This window comes from Gymnoscopelus braueri (assembly GCF_963280865.1).
Source record: "Gymnoscopelus braueri genome assembly, chromosome: 3".
NCBI classification, from domain to species: Eukaryota; Metazoa; Chordata; class Actinopteri; order Myctophiformes; family Myctophidae; genus Gymnoscopelus; species Gymnoscopelus braueri.
Genome location: NC_137612.1, coordinates 45,345,068 through 45,372,979, shown reverse-complemented (window position 1 = coordinate 45,372,979; position 27,912 = coordinate 45,345,068). Strand labels below are relative to the sequence as shown.

General features: G+C 42.1%; 1 protein-coding gene across 1 annotated transcript; it reads left to right on the top strand.

The window, feature by feature from the left end:
* Positions 1–71: 71 nt before the first annotated feature.
* Positions 72–27,912, top strand: raly (RALY heterogeneous nuclear ribonucleoprotein; the record flags this gene model as incomplete). The annotated part of the gene is made up of 8 exons (XM_080423593.1): positions 72–327; positions 7,983–8,058; positions 8,266–8,313; positions 22,989–23,164; positions 23,469–23,579; positions 26,409–26,456; positions 27,611–27,627; positions 27,895–27,912. The coding sequence occupies 8 exons, from the start codon at positions 72–74 to the stop codon at positions 27,910–27,912; spliced, it is 750 nt and encodes a 249-aa protein (XP_080279719.1).

Here is a 27,912-nt window from a genome sequence, read left to right as displayed (position 1 = left end):
TGTCCAGCCATCCCCAGGGATTGTCGCCCGTCCGTCCGCCCGTCCGTCCGTGCGTGCCTGGGCAGCGAGCCATGTCCCTCAAGGTGCAGACCAGCAACGTGACCAACAAGAATGACGCCAAGTCCATCAACTCTCGGGTGTTCATCGGGAACCTCAACACGGCCGTGGTCAACAAGTCCCACGTGGAGGCCATCTTCTCCAAGTACGGCCGCGTGCTGGGATGCTCCGTGCACAAGGGCTTCGCCTTCATCCAGTACGCCAGCGAGAGGCACGCTCGCGGCGCCGTGGTGGGAGAGAACAGCAGGGTGCTGGCCGGACAGACGCTGGGTCAGTTTGAATCTGTCTGTCTGTCTGTCTGTCTGTCTGACGTTGAGAACCAGTGTTTGATGGTGTTTGGATGAGTCGGATCCTCCAGGTACCACAGGCGTTACAGAGCCGTCTGGGAGAAATGCGGGGCCCGGTGCGAAGTCGCGTGCGCGCGCGCAGCGTTCGTGCGCGCGGTTTTGGGCGGATATTTCCGAGTTTTTGGTGGTTATTTGCGGTTATTTCTTTTTATAACTCTTAATAAATGTGATTCTGTTCATTAAAAAAAAAAAAATAATTGCGGGGCCCCCCCAAGTGCGGGGCCCGGTGCGGTCGCACCGCTCGCACCACCCTTGCGACGGCCCTGGGCGTTATTCTTCAATATTAGCTGAAATTTCAAACGTTCTTTTTAAGAGCTGAGAATGAAGCTGTATTTCAATGAGATTATGAAGTTGATAAATTGCGCTGACTGTGTAAAAACAAGCTTCAACGGAACAAGCATTGTAATTAGAGACCAGTTACTGGTCAGTAAATTAGTCAGACAATCACAACTGACCAGTACAACCGCAGTCTTCTATGGACACTGGGAGCTGACCAGTACAACCACATTCTACTTCTGTTGGTCATTGGGAGCTGACCAGTTGAACCACAGTGGCAACTGTGTCCTTGGTTTGTGTAAATGATGGATGAGAGTGATGCTACATGCAGGTTGCCATGGTAACAAACAATATGCTTTCAGTCAGTAATGGAATGAAACAAGAAGGATAGAGTGAGAGGAGACAGAGTGGAGAAGTGGAATAGAGGGCAGAGAGCAGGAGCTAAATGAAAGAGAAGCACAAAGGGGTGAAAATTTGTTTGAAAGTGAGATCGAGTCTGAAAAGACACAGAAAAATACAGAAGCAGCAAGAAAGAGGACATAGAGAGAGAGAGAGAGGGGGAGTAGACAAAGAGTCAGAGGGAGAGAGAGAGTCAGAGAGAAAGAGAGAGAGAGAGATTGATTGATTGATTGATTGAATACTTTATTAACAGTTTGCAAAAAGGTACAATGGTACGATTATACAAATGGTGCGAGAGGATAACACAAAAAGCCCTGAGGGCTTGTTTCCATTGGGGTCCTCAGTCCTGTATATTCAATTCATCGAGACATTTAAGGACATACAATAAAATACAATAATATGCAAAACATCATCTATACTAGTAGTAATACAAATTAAAAATATGTACAGTAAACAGTTGGGGAGTGAGGGAGTAATTTCTGGTGTTACAGAGACCAGTTACAAATTGCAGATAGGTGATCTTTTATGGCGGTTTTGAAGAGAGGCAAGGCCATTTTTTTTTAAAATAAAACGGATAGTCTGGGTGCTTGATTAATCATTCCAATCATCTTAACACTCTCTACTGTCCAATGGATGTATTACCTTTCGCAATTGTATTTTTCTTAGGATGACAGGGGAAGATGAGTGCTTGTTTTGGTTCACTCGACATCCTGCGTACGTGCAAACTTTACAATAAATGCATTGTTGAAATGGCTTTAAATGTGCAGCAAGTGACATTTTCATCAAAATAAGTGATAAATAGCTCTATATTCTGATCGTAATCATTGCCATGGAGTGATTGTTCAGTAGTAGGTCTGGTAAACAGAAAACACAGTTTCAGGTCAGGATACCAATTTTACCCAATCAGGAGAGAGAACTCATACAGGATACAGGGTAAACAAGTGCAATTGGAAGTGGTGAGTGGTGACAAAAGGAAATGAGCAGACAAAATTGGACCTGGAAATTGGCCAACCAACTGGAAAATGTATTTTCTCTTTATTCAAGAGCTTTAGAGATGTGGAGACCCTTGTTTCTGAACAAATTCTGTCTAAAGTAATATGATTACTATCAGAATATTGAGTTTTTCTCCCTCCACAAAACACTTATTTTTTGTTTTACCAAAAAATATACTACCTTTAAAACCAGGCTTGCGTACCATTTGGAATTATTTGCATAGCAACTTCCTTCTTTCTACAGACAGTCAGAGACTACTTTCTCATGCCTATAACAACACTCCTTAGCTCTTCTAAAACCACTGTAAACCACAGCCTCTTGGGGCTTATTGCTTTAGTATAGCACACTTCATACGCAACGGCAATTCAGAAAGGGCATTAAAATACATGAAAGGCATTGAAGAGCGTAATAGAAGGGATCGTTTTGATCACACTTGCAGATTCATCAGGAGTACTGTGCCATTTTTTTAGTGACTTTAAGTGTGCATGTGCTACATACCCTACAGGTACAAATCGCTGTTGTTTAGTGTACCGTAGTGCTATTCTAATGGTCTAATTGTGGAGATATGGTGCATGCAGCTTCTTTTTCCCCCTTTTTTTTGTTCTTTATTTACCCATCAGGGTAGTAGCTGAGCAAAAGTGCTCATTTTCAGCAACACCCTGCACATAGACAGACACACACACACACACACACACACACACACACACACACACACACACACACACACACACACACACACACACACACACACACACACACACACACACATTAAAACCTGGGAGCATGACCAATACAATGGAGCAGTTGGGGGGTTCAGTAATCTCTCAAGAACAGATCCAGAGCTGCGCTACTGAATCTGTCGGGAGCCCCGTTCAGAACATGTGAGCGTTAGCCTACAAGTGGGCGTGCCTTCAGATCAGGAAGCAGGCTGCGCTTCACCCAATCAAGTGTAGTGGGCGGGATTTACATCTGTGCGCTCGCTTCCCACTGGAAACAAACCCAAACTCATTTAACAATAGCGTCCTCGGAGCCGACAAAACCACGGAAAGTTAGTAACATTTTAACGTGTTCTTTCATCGTAGAAACAAGTGGGCTTATAACCAAAACGATCCATGTTCTTTGGGAGAAGTGGTGTTAGTGTTCCGTGGAGAAATATTGTTAGTGGGAATGAAAACATAGGCGCACCACCGGAAGTGGAGGGCCGAGGGCAGACCAAAACCCCGGTTTCCAGTCAGCGTAGGTCTATTTAATCGCTCCCCCCAGAGTCAAATGCGAAAGTGAAAAACGCTGGGGGCGCTGTTTTTCCTTTTTATTTGACGATGGGTTCCCAGATTGGGGGTTCAGTGCCTTGCTCAAGGGCACTTCAGCGGTGTTGGGGGAGGCGTGACTGGTGACCATTCACTTCCCCACCCAGATTTTTCCTGCCAGTCCAGGGAATCGAACCGGCAACCTGTGTGCTCCTCTAACCTTTAGGCCACCGCTGCCCCTCGGCCCAGCCGACCCGTGCAGTGAGCTTTATGTTTATCTGGCAGCTGACTGCTGTTCAGCACCACGGAGAGCAACATGTAAACACCTTCAGTAACACATCAACTACTTCCAGTGTGCCTACTCCCAGTCAAATGAGGAACAGTTTAACCACTTTAACCCTATTCTATACTTTGGCAATTTGATAATAGCCGATCTACAAGCTCATAGTGGGTCGCCATGGGATGCATTGTGGGCTTGTAGATATGCTGTTGAAAGAAAAGAAAAAAAACTTTAAATTTAAATAAAATTTGGAAATATTTGGAATAATGTTGAAAATGTTTAGCACACAAATATTTGCTTATGGGTCCCTGGCACAAATGTATTTCAGATGGGGGTCCGCGGCCAAATACATATACATTTTGGGGAAATGTATGAAAACGACAGCTGTAAGTAGCCTATTCCCATTCCAATGTAACTTTTTTCACTTTCATTTATCCTGTATCCTGTAATAGTTCTCTCTCCTGATTGGATAAAATTGGTATCCCGACCTGAAAAGGAATCTTCTGTTTATTAGAAGCTGGAGAGACGGGGAGACCCCTGTCACCGAACAAACACTCTATAGCAGAGGTCTTCAACAGGGGGTCCGCAAAATTGTTGTTTGATTAAACAATATTTTTGTTTGATTTTTGATTTATTTATTTTTTTCTCCAAAATGTCAAATTGTCTTTAAACATAACATGAATCCATAGCAAACAGATAAATGGAGGCACAATGCACAATAACATGGTATGTTTATACATATTTTTTAGAGATTTTTTATTTTGCACACCTACTGGGGCAGGTGCGTATATATAAAACACAATTGTATACATAAATATACAATATATGTGGTAGCCCCCCCTACCCTACGAGGTAGGGGGTCCCTGCTCCATCTCCCCATCAGTTTGGGGGTCCCTGGCCTGAAAAGGTTGAAGACCCCTGCTCTATAGCAATGATTACTATCAGAATACTATTTTTTTTCTTTGTATATACTTTTTTACATACAACTTTTATTTTCCAAATAAATAATTAACTTACGTCACGACAATCTGCTTCCACCAAGCTGATGGTGAAGGAAAGGGGATGGCCTCGGCCTTCCTATCCTTCCCCTGAATGTATTATTAAAAGACAGTTGAAGATATTCTCTTTAACATCCACACTCTTGACAGTGGGATGTATTCAAAGTGACATTTCAGCTTACAGTGGTGCTCCAACTTTTCTATGTCAAGGACCCCAAAATGATATGTATTTGGCCGTGGACCCCCATCTCAAAATATGTTGTTCCAGAGACCCCCCCCCCCCCCCCCCCCCAGAAGCAAAGATCGGAGTTAAACATGTTCGCTTTATTATATATATATTCAAAGATTTGCCCACATTTTCCACGATTTTTCAGAAAAAATGCAGATCTACAATTGACACAGATGCGTTCCCCATCTGTTCCCCAACATTTCACATATTTTTTAAATATATTTAAGTTATATTATGTTATTGATAATTTGCCAGTTATTTGGGGGCCCACATGCAACATCCTCACGGCCCACCAGTGCGGCCCCGGCCCCATAGGTTGAGAACCACTGGCCTATAATACTGCTGTGGAGGAAAGAGGGAGTCCTCTCCCATCATTTGAGGAAATGTGTGAGATGATGCTGAAATGATTGAAGCTGAAAATAACGACACTCCTGGTTTTCCTAATATACCGGGAACACTTTCACTTTCACTATTGGCTGAATATCTTCAAACTTCAAACTAGTTTATTGATCCCACGAGGGGCAATTATTTTCAGATATTATGTTGCAGTAGATGAAAAAGATGCTAGGCTCATCATTAAAGTAGTAGACAGGCAACGGATCAGATGAGGAGAGGCCCTCGATGGTAGTCCAACAAATCTAAGGTGATTACATTATATAAAAATGTATTGTAAGCTGTTTTCGATACCTATACTGTATGTGCAAGCACTCTCTTAAATGGAAGTACACAGTAATATAACTTTTTGAAAGAGTTCTTATATGACTCATCTATCTATAGATGAGCATGGTATCCAAGTTTCATCGAGGCGCTCATTTGTCCTCTCTGCACTATATTTACGTTACTATTTAGACTAGAGCTGCATGCTTACTTTGTTTATTCCGATTTCGCATTTTGCGAAACTCTCTCTGAACAAGAGAGCTTAATGCACAAATTACTATTTTTTAAATTGTAAATTGTATACATTCCACTTATCTGGACAACAAAACAAGTGTATGCATGACAGCAATACACGAAACATTTGTAATGTAATGTTTTTCAACATTCATTCAGATCAGTATAGTATACCGGTTTAAAGAGGTGGTGCCATGGTTTTTGCACTTTTTCTGTTTTTCATGTGTCTATGAGGTTGATAGAACTTCATTAAGCCCCCTGGTGGTGTTTTTATGGTGTATTATGTCTTCTCTGACTATTTAGAGTTTCTTCCTGGAGGCTGAAACCTTGAGGGTCAAACGTGCCAATAGAAAAACAGCACTTTAATGATACAGTAAAATTATACCCTCCCCCTCATTATCATAACACAACAGGTGTGGGCATGAGGAGGAGGAGGGACTATGACAGGTGGGTGGTGCTAAGGTGGTGGAGGAGGTGCTAAGGTGAGAACCAGGTATACTTAATGAACTGGAGGCGTGTCTACATAAAAACATAATTTCAACACTTTCTGTACACTTTTTTGAAAAAAAGATTCCTCCTAGTATAACCATAATACCTGATGATTATGTTTTAGGGGGGGGGGGGATCACTGAAAATCACGGCACCCCGTCTTTAAGACTTGAGGCCGATTTAAAAAATGTCTTCCAAATCAGTAGTTCTCCAATGTTTTCATGCCAAAGACCCCCAAAATGGTATGTGTTTGGCCGCGGATCTGAAAATGTTTTGTTCCAGGGACCCCCAAAAGAGAAGATTTGTGTTTCAAGATTTTTCTAAAATGTTCAAAAATAGCAGATGTACAAGCTCGCAGCATGGCACGAAGTGACACACTGTGAGCTTGTATATCTGCTATTTTTGAGAGCCACTATTATGAATCCCAAGAGTTTTCTAAAAAAACATATTTGCTGCTAAAATCTAAAATGACACAGATGCTTTCCTGGATTGAATGGGTTACGGTTTTCTCTTGCAGAATTCTAAATTCAACATGTTGTTTGGGTAAAGTACTCGGTACTTTGATTCAGAAATCAGGGAAAGGTACTGAAGCAAGAAAAAGTTTAAGAGCCTCTGCTATAACACACTGAGGGCCTGTGGGACTCGGGGAGGCAGAGAGGCTTTTGTTCAGACTGCAGGTAAAAATCTGCCAATTAGTTTCACAAATACAATCTGTAGGGCCGTCCACACTGTTATTTGCAAAAGGATCAGATGGGATTTGTGTATCATCGACCTATCTGCGTTGGTGGCTGTATAGTGACATAGCGGCGTACGACAAATTATAAATCAAAGCTTCACGGTCTGTCCAGACTGAGACTGATCTTTAGAAATCACATTTGAATCATATTTCAAATAGCAATGATGGAACAATGTGGTTGAAATTGGATAGGCCCGAAAAGAAAGTGATTTGGGCTTTAGGGCGGAACATGTAATCCCTGCTTAGTGGACGTCTGTACTTCTGAATACTTAGTATTTTGAAAGGCAAAAACTCCAGTACTTTCAGTCAAGTAGGCGTACCAATTTGACTGAGGAACTTTCACTTGTAGTTGAGTAATATTTGGTTCAGTACTTTGTCCACCACTGCAGGTGTCCATACATCCAACAGTGAAGTATACTCACTCACTCAATCAATGAGGCTGCTCAAATCCCTGCATCTGACTAATGACATGCAGTAACAGCCAGGCACTTTTTTAACAACACACTTTTTAATTATTTGTTCAGCTCCATTGATTCCCTCGAAGAAGATTGATATAACAAAAGCTAACATTCTGTTTTCAACGTGTTTAATTACCAAGCTGCTGGTGCAAAGTGTGTGTGTGTGTGTGTGTGCGTGCGTGTGTGTGTGTGTGTGTGTGTGTGTGTGTGTGTGTGTGTGTGTGCGTGTGTGCGTGTGTGTGTGTGCACTTCTTACCTTACAGATACTTTACATTTAAACTACCTACATTTAATTTTGGAACATTATATAACTACTGCAACCTTTACATTACACATTGTCTGTCTGTCTGTCTGTCTGTCTGTCTGTCTGTCTGTCTGTCTGTCTGTCTGTCTGACTGACTGACTGACTGACTGACTGACATTGTTGTATGAGAGTGTGATTGTTTTACCATCAGGACAGTGGTAAGAGAGTTTAGCAAAAACTTCAGCATGGCTCAACAGCTCCCTCTAGAGGAGAGATGGGGGTAGCACACACAGATGAAGGTATGCATGTATTAATGTGAGTATTTCTCCTCTCCTCAGATATCAACATGGCAGGAGAGCCCAAGCCAATGATCAGATCTAAAGCTCTGAAGAGGACAGCAGGTACACTCTACAGGTAACTAATTCTAAGATATTGATTGATTTATTATTGATTACTGCACACTTTACTGTAGATACCTACTAAGTACCTGTACTTTGCCCTGTGTATCCAAAAGGTACTATGATTGATTGGTTGATTGATTGATTGATTTGTGTTTGTGCTGATGTGATGTTTGTATACATCTATCTGTTTTGTGTTACTGTTGTACTATTTGTGTTCCAGTGGCTACGAGTTTGATTACGACTACTACAGAGAAGACTTCTATGACAGGTGAGTAGACGGACAGACAGACAGACACAGTCCAGACAGCATCCATCCAGCCATCCAGCCATCCATCCATCATTCTATCTGTCCTAAAGAGACTTAACAGCAGCTGTCTCGTCAGCAGCCTGGTCTGGTAGGTGAAACCTAATCACAAAGATAGACAGACAGAATGCACAGTCCTGTCCTAAAAACATTACCTCTCAAACCGAACTGAAAAGCTGAATGAGGATGTTGTGGAAAATAAGTCATGGTATTTATTCTTGAAACCATTGAAATGTGTTTTCTTGATGTTAGGAACCTAAAGCATACTACGTTAATCCAAGTCGGAACACAATCGATTGATTGATTAAAAAATAAGCATCTGACCACTTAACACCGGCTGCCATGTTAAGTGGTCAGATCGGTGGGCCGCAAACAATTTCAAGATTTTCGAGTGGGCCCTGACCCAGGAAAGGCTGAGAACCACTGCTCTAAAATATGCATGGACAGCACTCACCAGTTCATATTATGTTCCCATGACTTGTGAGAAGCCTTTGTTTTGATGTATTGCCAGCCAACTGAGCCAACCAACACTATGAAGGATTATTCTGAAGTGCCTATTGTTTGTGCATTACCCATTCATTGCTCAGTATTTTGAAGAAAATGTGCTCTAAGACGTGATCATGCATCATTATGTACACATGCCACTCGGTTTAAACTCATAGCGCGGCTCATAGTACACCGTACAGTACATAGTATGTATGTACATAATAGGGGTGTAAAGGTACACTGTGTTCGTTTGGAACCGTTCTGTACGAGACGTTCAGTTTTCTTCTTCTTCTTGTTCTTCTTCATGTGCTCTGCATTCAAAAAGGCAGCCCAAACAATGTCAGGCAAGTTGCAACTTCTGTGGAGAGAGAGAGAGAGAGAGAGAGAGAGAGAGAGAGAGAGAGAGAGAGAGAGAGAGAGAGAGAGAGAGAGAGAGAGAGAGAGAGAGAGAGAGAGAGAGAGAGAGAGAGAGAGAGAGAGTGTGTGAAGTTAGTCAGTGTGAACACACCAGTCATGGCAGCAATGCACTGTACAGTACAGTTTGGTTTATTTTGTCAACTTGTTTGCAAGCTTTGCAACTATTGCAATATCTTTTTGCAATACAGTTGCAAAGCTTGCAAATATCCTGCATAATATCCATCTGTTTGTGAAGGAAGGAAGGCTAAAATGAGGCAGCGCTACAGTTTGCATCATCATGCAGCTAGATTGTGCCACTGACCCTAAATGAGTTACAGATCATTCATTTTGTATTCAAACAGAGTCAGCAGCGGTTGCCAGTGTTGAATTGCACTACTTCCAACTACCAGAAGTCAGCTAATTCAGTCCAAACATAATCTTACAAAACATGTGGTGTTTTCTGATCTGGATAGCGGTTAGAAAAGACTATTTGTTCTTCTTTGGACCTGTTTCATCTATTAACCACTTAAACCATGAGCATCCGTATTGTGGGGAAAGCTTTTGCAGAAAATAGCAGATCGACAAGCTCACAGCACATTGCGTTGTCGATCGGCTATTTTCTGCAAAGGCTTTCCCCACACGAACAGACAACAGATAATACCCGAGTATAGATACCTGAGGGACTCCGGTCAACCATATGGGGTTTAAGCAGTGGTGTAAAGTAATGTATTTTTTTTACTTTACTGGAGTATTTCCAATTTTCAGTACTTTTACTTCTTCTCCATTACATCTCAGAGGGAAATATTATACTTTTACTCCACTACAATTATTTGAAACCTTTACTTTGTAGATTTTGATTATTATTACAAAACATACATTAACTACTTCAGCCCTATATACATTTCGGCCATTTGAAAATAGCAGATCTACAAGCTCACAATGCGTCGCATTGTGAGCTTGTAGATCTGCTATTTTCAAAATATTTGTATACATTTATACATTTGTATACGTTTGAAAACTTGTGAAATGGGACATTCTGCATAATGAGTACTTTTTGTACATTTTGATACAAATATTTTTGTACTTTTACTCAAGTAAATTTTGAATTCCGGACTTGTACTTGTAACAGAGTATTTCTGCGTTGCAGTATCGATGCTTTTACTTAAGTAAACAATCAGAGTACTTTTTCCACCACTGGGTTTAAGTGGTGAACAGCGGCAGCGGCAAACTGAGCGAAGCGGGCTGGAGCGAGAGTGAATACACATCAGGCCAGGGCTGTGGTACGCACCTCTGCCCATGGATTGGCTTGCCAGGTACCACAACACATATCCCACACAGAGACTAACACACATTTTGATTTGTACCACTATGAAATCGGGAGATTAACGGGAGAAATGACCACCGTGGAGCCCCGGAGGGAGAAAGGGGTTAACATTGGGGAATGTTGGCATGTTATGCATGAAGCCATATGAGATATTACAGCTGTCCAGAACCAGGGCTGATCAAAGACTGTGGGCTCTGCATCCATCTCCCTCTGGAGAGGAGTGATAGACTTCTGTTGGACTCCAGAAACCCAGAAGAAAGGACCTCTGTGAGATGCCAGCAACTGTGTGTGTGTGTGTGTGTGTGTGTGTGTGTGTGTGTGTGTGTGTGTGTGTGTGTGTGTGCGTGTGCGTGTGCGTGCGTGCGTGCAGGCACGTGCCTGTGAGTTTGTAGATCGGCATTTTTTTTTTCTTTCTCTCTTTCTCTCTTTATTTCTCTCTTTATTTCTCTCTTTATTTCTCTCTTTGAACACATTGCTTTGACAATAATGATAAATAGCGACACCATGTTGAAAATGGTTAAACTGGCACAATATATATTATGAATTGAATTTGAATTGAATTTTGTATTAAACATTTCAGATATTTTTATTTGATATTTCTTCAAGGATTTTTCCCCCTCTCCTATCTAATTCCCCCCACATGGACCTAGTTATTTCTATCTGTCTGTCTGTCTGTCTGTCTGCCGTTACTGTACATCTCTATCTATCCATCTGTCCCTGATTCCCTTGCGTCCTTCCTTCCTTCCATCAATCCAGAGCGTCAGCCCCTGTATCAGAGGCAGGGAAACCCCGCTGAGTGTTCCCATCAGTACATGTGTGTTAACAGATGTGTGAACATGCACACCAGCTGAGGAGCAGAACCCTGCAGTGATTCATACCCACTGCTATGATGTGTCTGCCTGACTGCTGGCTGCCGCTCAGGCCCTCTCTCGACACACACACACACACACACACACACACACACACATACACACACACACACACACACACACACACACACACACACACACACACACACACACACACACACACTCTGAATGAGAGAGACAGACAGACACAGAGAGTAAGCGAGCGAGAGAATTTAATTGAATTGAATTCTCACGTGCACTCACGCACGCACACACGCACGCACGCACGCAGGCAGACAGACAGGTCTACCATTACTGTTGGTTTGCTGTAATGATAAACTTTAGGGGAGCAAGGAATTCTTTATTTACTTCCATCACCCTCCTCTCCCTCTGTCTCTGGCAGACATGTCTATAAACTTGCTATGATATTCAGTGGAGGACCATTTGGCGTTCTATGTATTGTTGTTGGTTTCACACATCATTCAGATGATCAGACCAGTTAGCTGTGACTCACGTCATTTAGATCAGTGTTGCCATGTCTGCTTGTTATAAGCGACTTTGGGCTTCTTTTTCTGTAAAGTTGCTTGTAAATATTGGTAGTTGTGGTTTTTTTTTTTTGGGATTGTTTCTAAAGTGTAGTTGCTTATTTGGCCTTTTTTCCTAAATGTTGTTTAATCCAGTGGTTCTCAAATACTCTCATGTCAAGGACCCCAACGTTAATATATATTTGGCCCTAACCCCCATCTCAAAATGTCTTGTGCCAGGGACCCCTGTACCATATTTGTGTTCTCTGTTGTTAGAACAGAAAATAGCATTGCGACTTGTTGTGAGCTTGTAGATCGGCTATTTTCAAATAGCCGATGTATCTAGGTTTAAAGTGCTCATGTGGCCTATATATAGTCGCTTCTTTTGGGCTTGTTTTCATAGACCTGGTTGGTTATTTCTCTCACAAAATCTGGCAACACTGATTCAGATGATCAGACCAGTAAGCTGTGACTCATACTGAGGAGTTGATTTCATTAAGCTCCTGCAGGAGAGCACGGTAAATCTGAGCATCATAAAACCTGCTACACAAATGGAGAAAGGACCACCGTCTGTCTGTATTTTGTGAAAACGATGTGTTGTAACAGTGGGAAATATTTTAATTGTGTTGCATTAAGTTTCTGTAGAGTTGACAGCTGGCTGAAAGGTGACAATGGGGGAGTGATTAGAGGAGTGGTTATTTCCAGGCTCTGAAGGCCTGAAAGTGTGACATGTTTTGGAGCCAATTTTTAGGCTTGGACCAATCTGGGTTAACAATTGAGCATATCTTCTTCAAATATGTTCCGATTTCAAAGAATGACACATCCTTGGAAGGCTTACATTATGTTTGTATACTTTCATAATCTGTAAAAAGCTGAAAAATTACCGTGGCCTCCTCGTGTCTCAAACCATTGTAGTGGTTCTCACACACACACACACACACACACACACACACACACACACACACACACACACACACACACACACACACACACACACACACACACACACACACACACACAGTGAGGAAATCACTGGTTAGTGAACTACCTAAGGTCCTCTGGCAGGCTGTTCCAGAGTCCCCGGGCCTTGATGGTAAAGGCCCGGTCACCCTTGGTCACCAACATGGACTTACAGGAACTGAGCTGAAGAAGAGGACCTGCAGGCTACGGACGGACTGGCACACAGCGTTTTAGCAATTCAACTAGGAAGCCAGGTGCCAGACAATGAAGAGCTTTAAAAAAAGTTAACTATACAATCATAAAATCTATTCTAAAAGTGACCGGCAACCTGTAATGTGCAGCTAAAACTTAAGTGTTAAAAACTCCTCATACCTGTGATAAGTCTACCCTGCAGGCTATGGACGGACAGGCACATAGGGATTTAGCAACTCAACTAGGAAGCCAGGTGCCAGACAATGAAGAGGTTTTAAAAGTTAACAATATAATAATATAATAATATAATAACATCTATTCTAAAAGTGACTGGCAACCTGTAATGTGCAGCTAAAACTGTTCAAAACTCCTCATACCTGTGATAAGAGCTGCTCCATTCTGCATCGACTGCAGGCAGTGCAATGAGCTTTAGGTGAGACCAGAGTATACATACACACAGAGATAGACAGGAAAGCCCACAAAAAGTCACACCCGGTTTTAGCGTGGGGGAAAATATTGAGTTTGGCTCATCGAAACCAACGAGCTACAATGCCGAAGAGCTGCTTTGTTACGTTCTTACCAGGCGACTCAATCAGTTAGCTGTAGATATCTTGGTACGCAACCGGCGGCCATTGTGTTGGATCATCTGTCCATGCAGTCCTTAATAATATTAACAACAATCCATTCCGATGCAGTTTAATTTTCTAATGTATCGTTCTTTGTCCATTGGCAACAAGGATTCAATGTAAGACATTGCAGTTAATTAAAAAATGGCTATTCTTTAAAAAAATCTGAGTTGAAAATCATGCGACTCCCATCGTAACTAACGAGAGTGAATCAATGTTTTCTCCCATCGCTGGGGACCCCCAGTGGTCCTTTAGGGTGTTAATGGGGTCCACAGCAAAATGAGGAACAGCTTAATTTCTTTATTATTTCACCAGCTAGAAGTAAAGCCAATGAGAGAATGTAAATTATAAGCACGCAGATCATATAGGTTCACCGTTATCTCCCCACCTACAGCACTGGTTCTCAAAGTGGGGTCTGGGGACCCCCAGGGGTCCTTGAAGGGATTCCAGGCGGCATAAGTGTACAGTTTAAACACTTGAGCTTTATTCGTTTTTTTCCGTGTTGCATTGTGACACGGAAAGCTGTTAGATCTTCTATTTTTGTGAGCTGTTAGATCTTCTATTTTTTAACTTTTTTTGACAAATCCTCTCTTATGGGGGTCCCTGGCACAAATCTTTTTAAATGGGGGTCCACTACCTAATATATCAATTTGGGGATCCCTGACATGTCCCCTGAATATGTTTGAGAACCAACCACTGATCTAAACAGTAGGAGGCAAGCCATCCTGAAATGGTGAGTCTGTGAGCCTGTCTGGGGCTAATCTTTGGAACCACCGGTCCGATCAGTGCCACGTTTCTGGTGCGCTCTGCCAGCAGTACATCCATGCATTCACATATGTTTTATATTCTTTTGAAATATTTAACTTTAATTTTTATAAAAGTCAATGTTGGTCGGATCGGGCTGAAACCTTGCAGATGTAAAGAGACTTTGCCCACAACCCACTATGATTTATCGATCTATACTCTAGTGACTCTTTAAAACAAAGGCCTAGATCTAATGACTGAGATGAAAAAATATAAAATAATACAAGATGGGTTATGACTGAGATGAAAAAATATAAAATAATACAAGATGGGATATGATATGGAAAGGAGCTAATAAAATACTCAACATGATTCCATACAGTAAATGCAATATTTCATATTTATCGATTTTACCATAACTGTACATTATGTAGCCTCTGAGTGGTATAGAGCTTTCTATCTGTGCCTTTACTTTCATAAATTATCTTATTTATACTTTTATTGGATTTGTATAGCTTACCATGTAAACATGTCATATTTATTCGGTAATGCTGCAAACATACCTGGCAATATAATAACTCTTCTTATATCAAGAACAAATAATAAAAAACAAATGAAAAAGGGTTAAAGGGTTTTTCACTTTCAAAAAAACTTTGGGTCATCTTATTGTCTACTCAGGCTTTTGAGAGCCCCCCAGACCGTTATTAAGTTGCTTGATTCAGTATTTAGATATTTGACTTTTTTCATTTATTTTTCATATATTTTTTGGAAAATGAAAAAAATTCAATACAATAAAAAAATTAAATAAAATAAATGAAAAAAGTAATCGAAAAAACACGGCCCCTCGCGTATTAGGAGGGCAGGGTGAGTCACCAGAACCAAGGACGGGTGTTTTTGATGAATCTAACATGTTAAAAATGGAGTTTGAAGTCATAATGGGTTTGTATAGGAAGGGGGCGTGTCTGACAAAATGAATATCAAATATCTAAATACTGAATCAAGCAACTTAAAAACGGTCCGGGGGGCTCTCAAAAGCCTGAGTAGACAATAAAATGACCCAAAGTTTTTTTGAAAGTGAAATATCCCTTTAAACTCTTTGTGCACAGTTGAGTACATTTAGGCTATCAAAAATGTGATTAACAGCAATATAATATAACAACAACGATAATAATAATGATAAAAAGTTATAATACTGGATGTAATGACGTAAAACTAAATTATAGAAAAGATAGAAATGAAATTTAAGTGTGCAAAGATGCAGAATGTACACATTTAATACATCATAATCACGTGTCTGTGTACATGTGCGAGTAACATTTTGCACAGCTGCTCAGGATTCTTACGGTTGGATTTTTTTTTTTTATTATTGTTTTTTTTGTTTGTATTTTGACCATGTCCTCCTCATTCAGGGCTCTGACAGCCGTGGAAAAAAATAAAACTAACTAACAAAACAAAAAAAGTCTTGAGCCCGCCCCCGGCATTTGAGACACCTCCAGCACTTTGCGTTTCACATCATATGGCATAAGAATCCGCAGAAACCATTTTTTGAGCTGCCAGCACCTTTATATTCCATACATTTCGATGGTAAAGACACGCTGAAGTGTTCCTCTTCCTAGTGCTGAGCATCATGCTTCAAGTGCTCTCACCGCCCACCGTTTATTTTCCCGGCAGCGCGCTCAAGGCACTTCAAGCTGAAATGAGTTTGACTTTTGGAGAGGAGCGCTAGCTGCTGCTCATCAATGTCACGTTTGATCCACCTGGCTGTGTCTGACATCCCCTAAAATGACTCATTTTCGAGCTGACTTTGAATCTTTACTGTATTGTTATTGTAAGTCCATATTTACCGTTATTATTTGTGGCTAACGCAGATGACAGGTCGTTAGAACACAGATAGTTTCGAACGTTGTGGGCATCAATAAGCGCTCCGTGCGAGCACTCTGGACATGATATCTAAAGCGCTCCTCCGCTCATAAAAAGCTTTCTGTGGACACGGCGCCTTAGGAATGAGATAAAGTCCCATGAGGAATCACTTTTGCAGCGGCGGAGATAAAAAAAACATGGATTTCTCACGTGGTTCGATCTCCTGGGGGATGGTGATCAAGCGATCAAGCAGACAATGTTTGAACGAAGTGCCCGCTGAGCTATACAAAGCGCAAAACAAAGCTTGCGTTCCTTAAAAGCACACGTAGAACCTCGTATATTTTTTGCAGCCTGTTGAATCCCATGCAAGTATGTGTCCTCCAGGGGTGGAAGAAGTACTTTCATTTGTTACAACGTATTACTTCTATTCAACAGTTGTACTATTCAAGTTTTTCATTTTATTTTATTTGGTTTAACACGTTACAGAATCAGAATCAACTTCTCACATCACAGGTTTACTGTGCAAAGAAGTGGGTGAAATTAGTTTTTGTGCGAGCCCCATAGTTTTTGTTGCTTTCAGAAAGAGAAAAGAAATAAGAGAGGGGGTTCAGGGAGAGCAAGGAGAAAAAAAATAAAACAAAAGATATGCAGTATACACACATAGGTGGTACAGTACTGTATGTACATGATGTTAGACATACAGACGTGACATCTGGGAATTTCAAAGGGGACTGCCATTGGCACTTCACTGGGACGTCCTAGCCTTGTCACGGAGGAAGGACATTTACCAGGTGTGAAATGGTGTCATTTCACGCCTGGGTGGTAATTCAATGGTGGCAATTCAGTGGAGACAAAGAGGCAAATCAGGCATGACAATGGGGGAAAACAATGACTGTACAGGGTAAGATCAGGGAACTGTGAAGAGGTCAGATGTCATGCGAGCATCACACAGTATTTACACATTTGTCAATGTTTTATCATTAACCGTAAAACGGACCTGAGTTGCACTGTACTTGGTGCGTTCTTTTCGGATCTACACCAAATCTCTTAGCCGAAAAATAGCAGATCTACAAGCTCACGACACGTTGCCTTGCGACACGTTGTTGTGAGCTTGTAGATTGGCCATTTTTAGGCAAATATTCCTCCCAGAATAGAGATGCTGGGGTTCAGGTGGTTTAAACATAATTATAACATTTTCCACTTTCACTTACATACCCTCTGTAGTACCTCCCTGCACCTTTTGGGGTACACGCACTGTACCGTACCCCATTTGAGAAACGCTGAACTACATAGGGTTTTAATAATCAGTAACCAGATCCAGGCAGGACAAATACCTCTGACCATGGCTGTGAAAATTATTTCTGAACCACATCTCCATCTTCTTTATGAATCCTTTTCAACATCAGCTCAGGAATGACTTTTCTTTTGCTTCCATTGTAAATTATGTCAACATCTACTGTCAGCTCAGCCCTGCCTGTCATATTTGGTAATTTCTTTTATTTGTAGACCTTAATCTTTAAGGCTCTTGAAGGCTCTACATACTGTAGAGCCTTCATCCTACTCCACCCGCCCAATTCAGTTTCAGCTTTTCCCAGTTGATGGCTGCTCAGATGGTTCTGATGAACACTTGTGGGGCTGTTAGGGGGGGTTAAGTGTCTTGCTCAGGGACACTTCGACACGTAGACATGGGCAGGCGGGGAGGCGAACCGGTGACCTTGGGATTAGCAGATGGCCTCTCTAGCCACTGAGCTAAATGTGGAAGATGACATGTTAATAAATAACATGAGACAGGGTAATGGTCTTCAGGTGAGTCTCCATATGGGTCTTTATGAGGACACATACTTGCATGGGATTCAACAGGCTGTAAAAACAAATACGAGGTTCTTAGTGTGCTTTTACCCACTTTGAACCTGGCAGCCTTATTTTGGACATGTCATCATATAGGCAAACATTTTAAAATACAAAAAAAAGATGAAACTGTCAAGGCCTGCTCAGCAGCCTTTGGACTTGAATGTTTGTCAACTTGGACATTTCCCGGTTTGGTGTAGGTCTCTTTAGTTTTGTTTTCCTGATTTACGTTTACTTCTGTAACTCTGTGTCTAGTATGCTCTGTGTGAGGTCTGAGTTCTGTTAGTCTGTTAGGTGTTTCGTGTGCATTTTATTTTGTAGTAATGTTCGTGCCTTTGTGTCTGCCCCTGTAGATTGTTACCTGTGTTGTCCCATCCCACTCTGATTATTGGTTATCTTGTTCACCTGTGTTCTGTTAGTCTCGTCCAATCCTGTGTTGATTGTACTTAGATTTTCACCTGTTAGTGCTGTTTATACTTAAACTTCCCTGTGTAGTCAGTTCCTTGTCAGTTTATCATTTAATGTCGGTGCGAGTTTAGTGTCTGTGTAAGCAGTTTGGGTTCTTCTTCTTGTGTATGTTTGTCATCCCTGTTGGTTATTAAACCCTTTTCATTTTACCTTGCCTGCCTGCTTGTCCTGCAATTGGGTCCTATTCCTCACTCATACCCCTACAGTCAGAAACAGCCGATCTACAAGCAGTAGATCTTCAATTCACTCGTTAATTTTGTGGGTGGCCCTTTTCTAAATTAATCAAAGTCAGTATGGCCCTCTGGAAAAAATGAAGTGCTGCCCACCATTGCTATAGAGTGTTTATTCAGTACTAGGGGTCTCCCTGTCGGGACCGTACCTATGTTCCCCGGGTCCTATGTTCCCCGGGTCCTATGTTCCCCGTTTCCTAGGGAGAGCGGGGAATATAGGACCTAACCTAAACCTAACCCGGGAACATAGGTATGACCCCCTCCCTGTCTGTCCAGCTCTTCAGTAAACAGAGCATATGCATTTTTTTAATGCCAGGCGTGTTCTCTTTATCCTTGCAAAAGATGGGTATTTTACATTGTTGTCCCGTTATCTGACTTGTTTCCCCTTTCATTCCAATCCCATTGGCTACGATTGCCTTCCAAAGTTTGCGGCAGGGCCTGTTTTACAAAAAATGCCATAAATCATGAACATAGCGTCTCATCGTACCCAACAACACAGAGCCAAAAGCGATTTCACATAGACCCATAGAGGGAGCAACAAATGTCACTATTTTTTGCAGAAACATTTTCCCTCCCACCAAAATAGGAACAAATGATCTGCTACAATGCAATGTCAAACAGGGTTATTTTGATATTCCATGCTGCCTGTAATTGGCTGCCATTTATTATGAACGCAGCATCCAATCAACCACAAATTCAAATCACATGTTTAGGGGCCTCCATAGAGCGCACCTCCTAAAGCACTTTCACTTCTGCCCATAGGGGCGGCAAAATATTTCGTGAAAAGTTGCACCGCATGTCGTAGAAAGGCTAGGCGCTCGGGTGGCGGAGTGCAAATCCACTGCAAATCCTCTTTGTCGAGCGTCTATATGAACTCGTGATATTTGTCACTGGACATACTCCCGGGCTGCACCTGTCAGCAGGGAGTGTTAATTGTGCGAGAGGAGTGGGACAAAGGCGCTGCGTCCTCCCGGTGGGGGCTCCTCACTGGCAGGTGAGCCAGTATGGCAGTGACAACACACAGAAGTGCGTGTGGGGAGGAATTCATTGACGACTAAATTGGGGAGAAAAAGGGGTAAGAATTATTGGCTACTCTAAATTTATACCAAAAGAAAATGTGTCATAGAAAAATGAATTTAACGGCTACCCACCCTCTTCACGTCATGACGGCTGCAACTCACATCGTACACAGCCGTGGGGAGGCAACCCAGCCTGGCAGAGATATGTGCTCCGTCAAGCGGCCTTTCATAGTTTGCATTGTGGATTTGAATGTATGCCCCGTAAAGATTTGGGGTGAAGCAGACAAAGATTTAACGCTCTTGCTAATAAGTGGCAGCAGAAGCTAGTGAATAATTTCATCTTCAATAACCATAACAGCACACATAATTGACATGAAAATCTCTAAATAAATAAGGCTTAGCCTAATATGAAGTGGGAGATTACTGGGCTACAAAAAAGTCTTTGAATATAAATGTCCTGCAGATGTGAGTATGTCAGCAGAAAATTGCATCATTATTCATTCATTCATTCATTCATTCATTCATTCATTCATTCATTCTGGGGAAAGAGTTACTGTACGTGCCCCCCGTTCAGGCCCCTGTTCCTGAATGTTTTATGGTGGCTTCAGTTCAATCTATTCTGAAGAAAAAAATCTAACCCTAATCTTGCATTACCTCATAACTATTAATAGACCATTCTCAAAGCCATTCATCATATCCAACATTTCACAAACAATTGACAGCAAGCTACTTTTGGTAATGTCAGAGGAAAGTTATATTTGTGATAAACTGCAGTCAGGTATCTGTCAGAAGCCCTTAAAGCCCTTAAAGTTTAAGTTTATTATGCGAATAAGCAGGCCTCAAGATGCAATGTGGCTTAAACCCACATCGCATCTTGAGGCCTGCTTATTCGCATAAGGCATTTTATGAATATTTATTATATTCATGTATTGCTTGTTCTGTTTTTAATGTCCTGTGGATATATTTTGTTCAATTATATTGACTTTTTTTTCTTTTCTTTTTTCCCCTCTACACCATATCTCTTTACTGAAAATAGCTCTAAATAATCTCACAACACAGAGCTTGTTGACTTGCTATTTTTGCTGAATGTTTCTCTATTTTCGGCGAATGTTCGCCTATAGTGACATGTACAGAATAGGGACTATAGGGTTGAAGTGATTAAAAGTTGAATATCAGTAGGTCATGTGTGAGCATTTCAGTCTTTCTACACTGGAGGGGAAGGAGGCATGTTTCTTTCTATTGTCAAATGGGAGCCTGTTTTATTGCTTGGGAACCACTGCAATAAAACATGGAAATGTCTAGTTTGATTTAATTATATCCTGGAAACAATGTGAGCTTATGTTGCTTATCAGCTTATGAGCAGCTGCATCACTGCCCCCTCGCTGTACCCTGTCTACTTTGTCTTACAATAGGCTTTGTACGGTTGCAGGCCGCCATTATCTTCTTTGTCTTTCAATGTTTCGAGTTTAAAGACAACTTTGTTGGCGAGAAATACGTAATTTGCGTTCGATTGCAACTGCGTAACAAGCCAGAGTGTTCTACAAAATCACAGCCCGTTTGTCAACCCCAACGTAGCTTGTCATTCCATTGTTGGATTCTGTGTGCATTCTAACTCTTTGCATGTGTTGCTGTAGTGTTGGTAATGGCTTAACTACAAACACACTGCCTCTGTGGAGACTGACACAGCGGCTCTGTGTGCTGCTTTGATCTGCTGGATATTTTATCCCTGTATAAAAAAGGCATGTTGCTGGGTCACTGCGCGCATGGCCTGTCACTGTCCATCAGCAGTGGTGCTGAACCTTTCACTAATCGATGCATGTAGAGGGATGTGTGCTGTAGCCTGGGTGTGTCCATTGTATCATGACTGGCAACCTGTTTTCTTTTTTGAGTCCTTCAGAACATGCTTGTCTTCTGGCTTGCTTGGCTCAGTAAGTGACAATTGTGTGTATGATATAGGAGATAAGAGTAAGCGCCCCTCAAGAGAACTCTGTCCCATATGTGTATTTGTGTGTGTCAGTGGTGTGGAAACTCACACACAATACTGTTCTTCAAGGTGTTTAACTGCATAGCCTATTTATTATTATTATTATTATTATTATTATTAATAATAATATGTATAATGTACTTTTCATTCATTAAAGCGAGTCATGTTTTTTACACATGTGTGCCCCTTCATAAAAAAACAATGTCCCTCCTATTTATTTGGTCCTCACACCAGGCCTGGAGGCCATACAGTATGCCATATATTATGAATGCAAGATCCAATCAACCCCAAATTAGAATTGCATGTTGAGGGGCCTCAATAGAGCACCTCCAAAGGTAAATGCAAAAAGTTGAATGCTATTTCCCACCACAGCTTCCTTGGGTGGGTCCTGACGGCTGCACACCATGACTTACAGCCCTGGGTAGACCACCAAGCCTTGTGGAGATAATGTGCTACACTGTGCACATCTTTCTAGTTTGGTTAGTTTCTTGAAGCATTTGGTAACTTGTGTTTTGAACAGTGCTTTAGAAATACACATTTTCTTGCTTACTCAACCCATGATGACCCGGGGGAAAGAAAGCTGCTTGTTTCCAATTTTCCTAATTGTATACATACAGTGATTTAATAACAACATTATGTTCCCTCTACCATGCCACTTCTGTAGTTTACAGAAAAGACCCCTAGTTTATTTGCTAACACAGTGGTTCTCAACCTTACCTACACGAGAGCTCACTTGATTCAGAAAAGTCATGTTAAGTGGTCGGATGGGTGCGCCGCGTGTTTTTTCAGAGCATGTTCAGTTTAATGATCGATCAATCGATTGTGTTCCGTCTTGGATCAGTTCCTATTTATCGGTATCAGAATGAAAATACTTTTTTCAAGGTTTCAAAGAAAAATACCATGACATTTTATATATATTTTTACATTACTTTTGTTATTTTATCAAATTAAATTAAATTATTTGGTGTCCCACTTGCAATGTCCTCATGACGACCCATACACCAGTGTGCCCCCGGCCCACGGGTTTGGAATCGCTGAAAACTAATAGATTGAATAGAAAGTCTCCCATGTCTCTCTGCTCTCTCCCATGTCTCTCCCCCCCCCCCCCACCCCACACACTCTGTCTCCAGGTTGCTTGAGTATCACGGCAGGGTGTCTCCAGTCCCTCGCGTGCTTCCGCTAAAGCGCCCCCGTGTGGCGGTTCCTGTGGTACGCAGGGTCAAGTCTCTGCCTGTCAAACTGCTAGCGCGCAACGCTTCCCTTCTTCCCGTCGGAAACAGCAGCAGCAACAGCAGCAAACACAAACGTGAGCTATCTGCACCGCCACGCAAATCTGTATGATATAGTCTCTGTTGGGTGGAAACCTCATATGTCCAAAACTGTTACTATCTATCTGCACCTACGCACAAATCTGTACGATAGAACAGATAGTTCTATCTGCACCACCGTGCACATTTAATTGTGTGTTTTTGACTGTATGGTTCATGTCATTTACTCTTATCTTGCACTTTATAAGTTGTTAACTGTATGCACACGGTTACTGCCTCAACCATCGGACACAGAGAAGTGTGAAACATGACTAATGCACTCCTCTCTCTCTCTCTCTCCAGTGAAAGGTGCAGAGTTACAGGTGATAAAATCAGAGTTGACTCAGATTAAATCCAACATCGACGCTCTGCTGGGAAGACTAGAGCAGATTACACAAGACACACACTTAACAGGTAGCATGCAGCCATGCTTATTTGCATGTTTCAGAGTGAATCATTTTGGGTTTGGTTTCAGCCCTGTCCGTCCGTGGGTGTGTGTGTGTGTGTGTGTAAGGATAAGGATAATTCCTTTAACAGGTCCGTTCATGAAAGTCCTTGCGGTCTTGTTTCCAATGAGGGCCTGTGAGCAATTAGGGGTTAAGGGACAAATTTCATTTCATCGACACATTTGCTGGCCTGGCCTGGAATCGTACCTGGGGCAACCAAGGCCTCTGGCTCCCTAGGCGGGCTCACTAACCACTCAGCTATGGCCGCCTATATGTGTGTGCGTGCGTGCGTGCGCGTTCAATGCGTTCCACTAGAACATTGTTGCTGTTGGGCAGAAACCTTGTATCTCCATATTTCAACTTTTCGTCACACAAAACAAGTAGCAGAAGTAGCCGATCTACAACCTTGTAGGTCTGTTACATCTGCTATTTTTTGCTATTTTTGTATTTTGTTAGTGAAAGTGGTTAAGTGTGTGTGTGGGTTTATTATAAAATGTATTTAACCAATGAAAAGTATTAACAAGAGCTTGTGACTTTAAATCATTGGATGCATTGGAACACAGGTTATTTTCTTTTTTTCATTTCCTGACAAGTAACAGTTTTGGACATACAAGGTTTCCAGCCGACAGCGACGACATGCGGTCGGCTGTCATCAGTGTGTGTCTGGCGTTGCGACACACCGTTTTCCACTGCCAGTTACATTTCCACAACACTACAGAGAACATCTCCATTTTCTGTTTTATTTCACCGCGAGGACTTTGACACATTCTGTCCTTTGTCCAAAGCCAAGATAGATCGTATGAGCCGTGGCTGTGAACAGTGCACCATCAAAGGGAACAGAAATGATTTCAGTCATCAGATCCCTTGGCTGCATGGGAAGGCTCCTGGACAGGATCAAGGCGGTGCAAGAGCTGTTCAAAGTATACAGTACACCCGGAACCTGCAGCCAAACTGCTTCTTCTCAACCGCATGGGGAAGGCAGAGAAATACAGTACCACATGAATGGCCAAAAGCCTGATTTACGCTTTGGTTCGGTGCCATGATGTCGCAAAAAACCCGGAAATAGCCAGTTTACAAGCTCACGCGTTAGGAGCGCTACTAAATATAAATCACCCTAGCCGGTGCAATCGTGAACAACCCAAAGAAAGGCACCCGGAGGAAGGCCGTGGGAACTAGGGGTTGCGTGGTCGATGCCGCACCCTCTAAGGCAGGATTTTTCAATGTTTTTCAGGCCAAGGACCCCCTAGCTGAGAGAGAGATGAAGCAGGGACCCCCTCTATATTGTACAAAATTGTGTTGCAGATAAACCTTTTTTTTTAACTTGGTTTGCTCTTTTTTCCCTGTACACTGCTGCTATTTTTGGCTAAAGTTCTCCTCAGAAAAGGGATGCTAGCGTTGAAGTGTTTAATATCATAAAAAATATCATGTCACACAAAGATTTGGCGGCCCCCCTGTAGTAACTCTGAGGACCCCCTAGGGGTCCCGGACCCCCTGTTGAAGACCCCTGCTCTAGGGAGCTTCCTGTATTGGCCTATTTTGTCAAACTTTACACAACAGTCAATATGCATGTGTCTGTTTTCACCTTAGTGGGGGGGATGTTCTAACAACTCTGCCTCCGTAATGTGGAATGCCCTGACTTCATCCATTAAGTGGTTTCTTTCAAAACTGGCCTGAAAAAACATCAGGAAACTACTAGTGGAGTTAGATAGTAATTCCCATTGAAATGAACGGTCATACACTGCCGCAAAATAGCTTTTTTTTCCATTGCAGCTGAAAAGGCCTCAGAACACGGAGAGAAAAAAAACCTGCCATGGCTCACTGGAATGGATTTTTCAGTTAAAACCTTTTAATACACGTTTGAAGGACCATGATAAAGACGTTAATGTTTTGTAAAACCAGCATGTCCTGAAACCTTTAATGTGTTAATATTCTATGCTCTGTTGATGAATTGAATGCATTGAACCACAATGGTTATCCTTTTAGCCTAAATGCTTTACTGTACCTTCATGCTGTTTGCATTCTTTGACTAATAATGTATTCAATCAATAAATAAATAAAACTCCAGCTAGGAGTGCATGGCTTTGGAAGGGAGGTATGCAAGGCATGCTGGTAGTTGGAGTATAATATACAGTGGAAAGCAATCCAGGGGAACACATACTTCTACAATTATTGTTCCCGGTCATACTGTGGGATGCCTGCAGTTTAACATATACCGGTAAATACTCATTCTCACTAGAAATAGTGCTGCAACTCTTAAGTGACTACAGCTTCTTCTTCCTTTCTTCCTTTAAGTAAGAAATCTGAGTTCCACAACGGCTTATTTTTCTTACTGTGTGTGTGTGTGTGTGTGTGTGTGTGTGTGTGTGTGTGTGTGTGTGTGTGTGTGTGTGTGTGTGTGTGTGTGTGTGTGTGTGTGTGTGTGTGTGTGTGTGTGTGTGTGTGTGTGTGTGTGTGTGTGTGTGTGTGTGTGCGTGCGTGCGTGCGTGCGTGCGTGCGTGCGTGCGTGCGTGCGTGCGCGCGCGTTTGCAGAGCTGCACAGTAACACAGAGGAATGTAAGAGCGAGGAAGAGGAGGAGTGGAGTCCAGAGCAGAGACACAACAGTGAGGAGGAGGAGGACGAGGACGATGAAGACGAGGAACGAGAGGAAGGAGAAAGAGACGAAGAACACACACAGGAAGACGCAGACGACATGGTGTGTGTGTGTGTGTGTGTGTGTGTGTGTGTGTGTGAGAGAGAGAGTCATGGGTTTGTACTGTATGTGTGTTTTCTAACTGTTGTGTGTCTCTGTCTCTTCAGGAAAACAGCCATCTATCATCAGAAATGGATTCCATTCTACCATGAGAGGTGAGATCAGATCAAACTACACAGGTCAAATACATGCTCCTTCTGGCGCCGGAAAATAACGTCCATTTCGGAAGGTCTTTCCAAACTAGTTCGGAAGAAAAGGAAAGAAAAAGTAGTGTTCATCACCTACGTTGCGTGCATTTTAATCGCTGGCCACCCTACTGTATGTTTGGCATGTCATTATAGGCCCAAATTGCTATTTGTTATGATTTATTTAATTTGTTTATTTAGAAAGATCTTCACAACAATACCGGAGCGTCACTCCCCTAAACGTCATTGTTTTTTTTTTTAAAGTGATAAACCCGCCCCACATTGAATAAAGGGCTGTGATTGGCACACCAACGTACGGCTCTGGTGGGAGAAAAACATTTTGAATGGGAAGGGGGGCAGATCAATCTAAAATTATTACACTCTTGACAGATTCGTCTGGTTTCCAGGCTAGCATCTCAATGCCTTTTTTTTTAAAGTCCATACCTGATTACAGCCTGATATTTCCCTAATTGACAGCGGCAGCAGTCTGTTTTTTCCTCCACTTATTTGTCAAGAACAGTAGTCTACCTTTCTTTCTTTACATAAATTAACTTGGAACAAATATATTAATGTACAGCCCGAAACCCCACATGAGCCCATTAAATGTGAGACAGAAGACAGACCTGACCATAACCTGTCTGGTTCAGGCAGAGAGGCAGTAGCCTGTTTAGCTTACAAACTAGAACCGGATTGCCCACTCCGACAAGGTTTTTTTTTTTGCGGGCAATCCCCCCCCCCTCCCCTGTCTATAACCTACAGTATTTACATTATATTTAGGCTATTTGCATTCAAAATAAACAGACGTTAGTCCTGTTAGTCAGATGGCCATAAGGGAGGCCTTTACTGTATACAGTAGACTGAGCGGCCCACATATTTGAGTGTTAACCTATATGCATTTGAATAAATCGATCGGCCTCGCTGCCCAGATACGTCCAAGGACAACTGGTAGTCATGCGCCCCTGGGCACTGGTCTGATTGGCCAGGTCCATAATCTGTTTGGACTTAAAAGTACAAAGATGCCTGTACTGTAGAAGATTGTCAGCGTATCAACTGTTTGCATTCTTGGCTCCGAACCGCCATTTTGACTGGGTGTAATGGACTCTGGGCAGTGTGTGTTTCATCAGGTGACGTGAAGAGATCAGTAAGGCTTGCCAGTTAACATCTTAACATTTCACAATGTCAGTGAGCTGACAAATCTGACATTGTGGAATTTCAAGGATCTACTTCAGGTTGTCCTTCACTCTGTCCTTCACTCTATCCTAGGCTCTGGTGTGTTTAATTTCAATTGTATATTATCATTTTCCTAGTGTTTTGCCAGTTATTTGAGGGCCCACTTGCAACCAGTGGTTGGCCACGAGGACTGGTTGGGAATCACTGCTTTAAACATGAATGTGTTCCTCACGTGCAGGCTGACACCAGCCAGTGA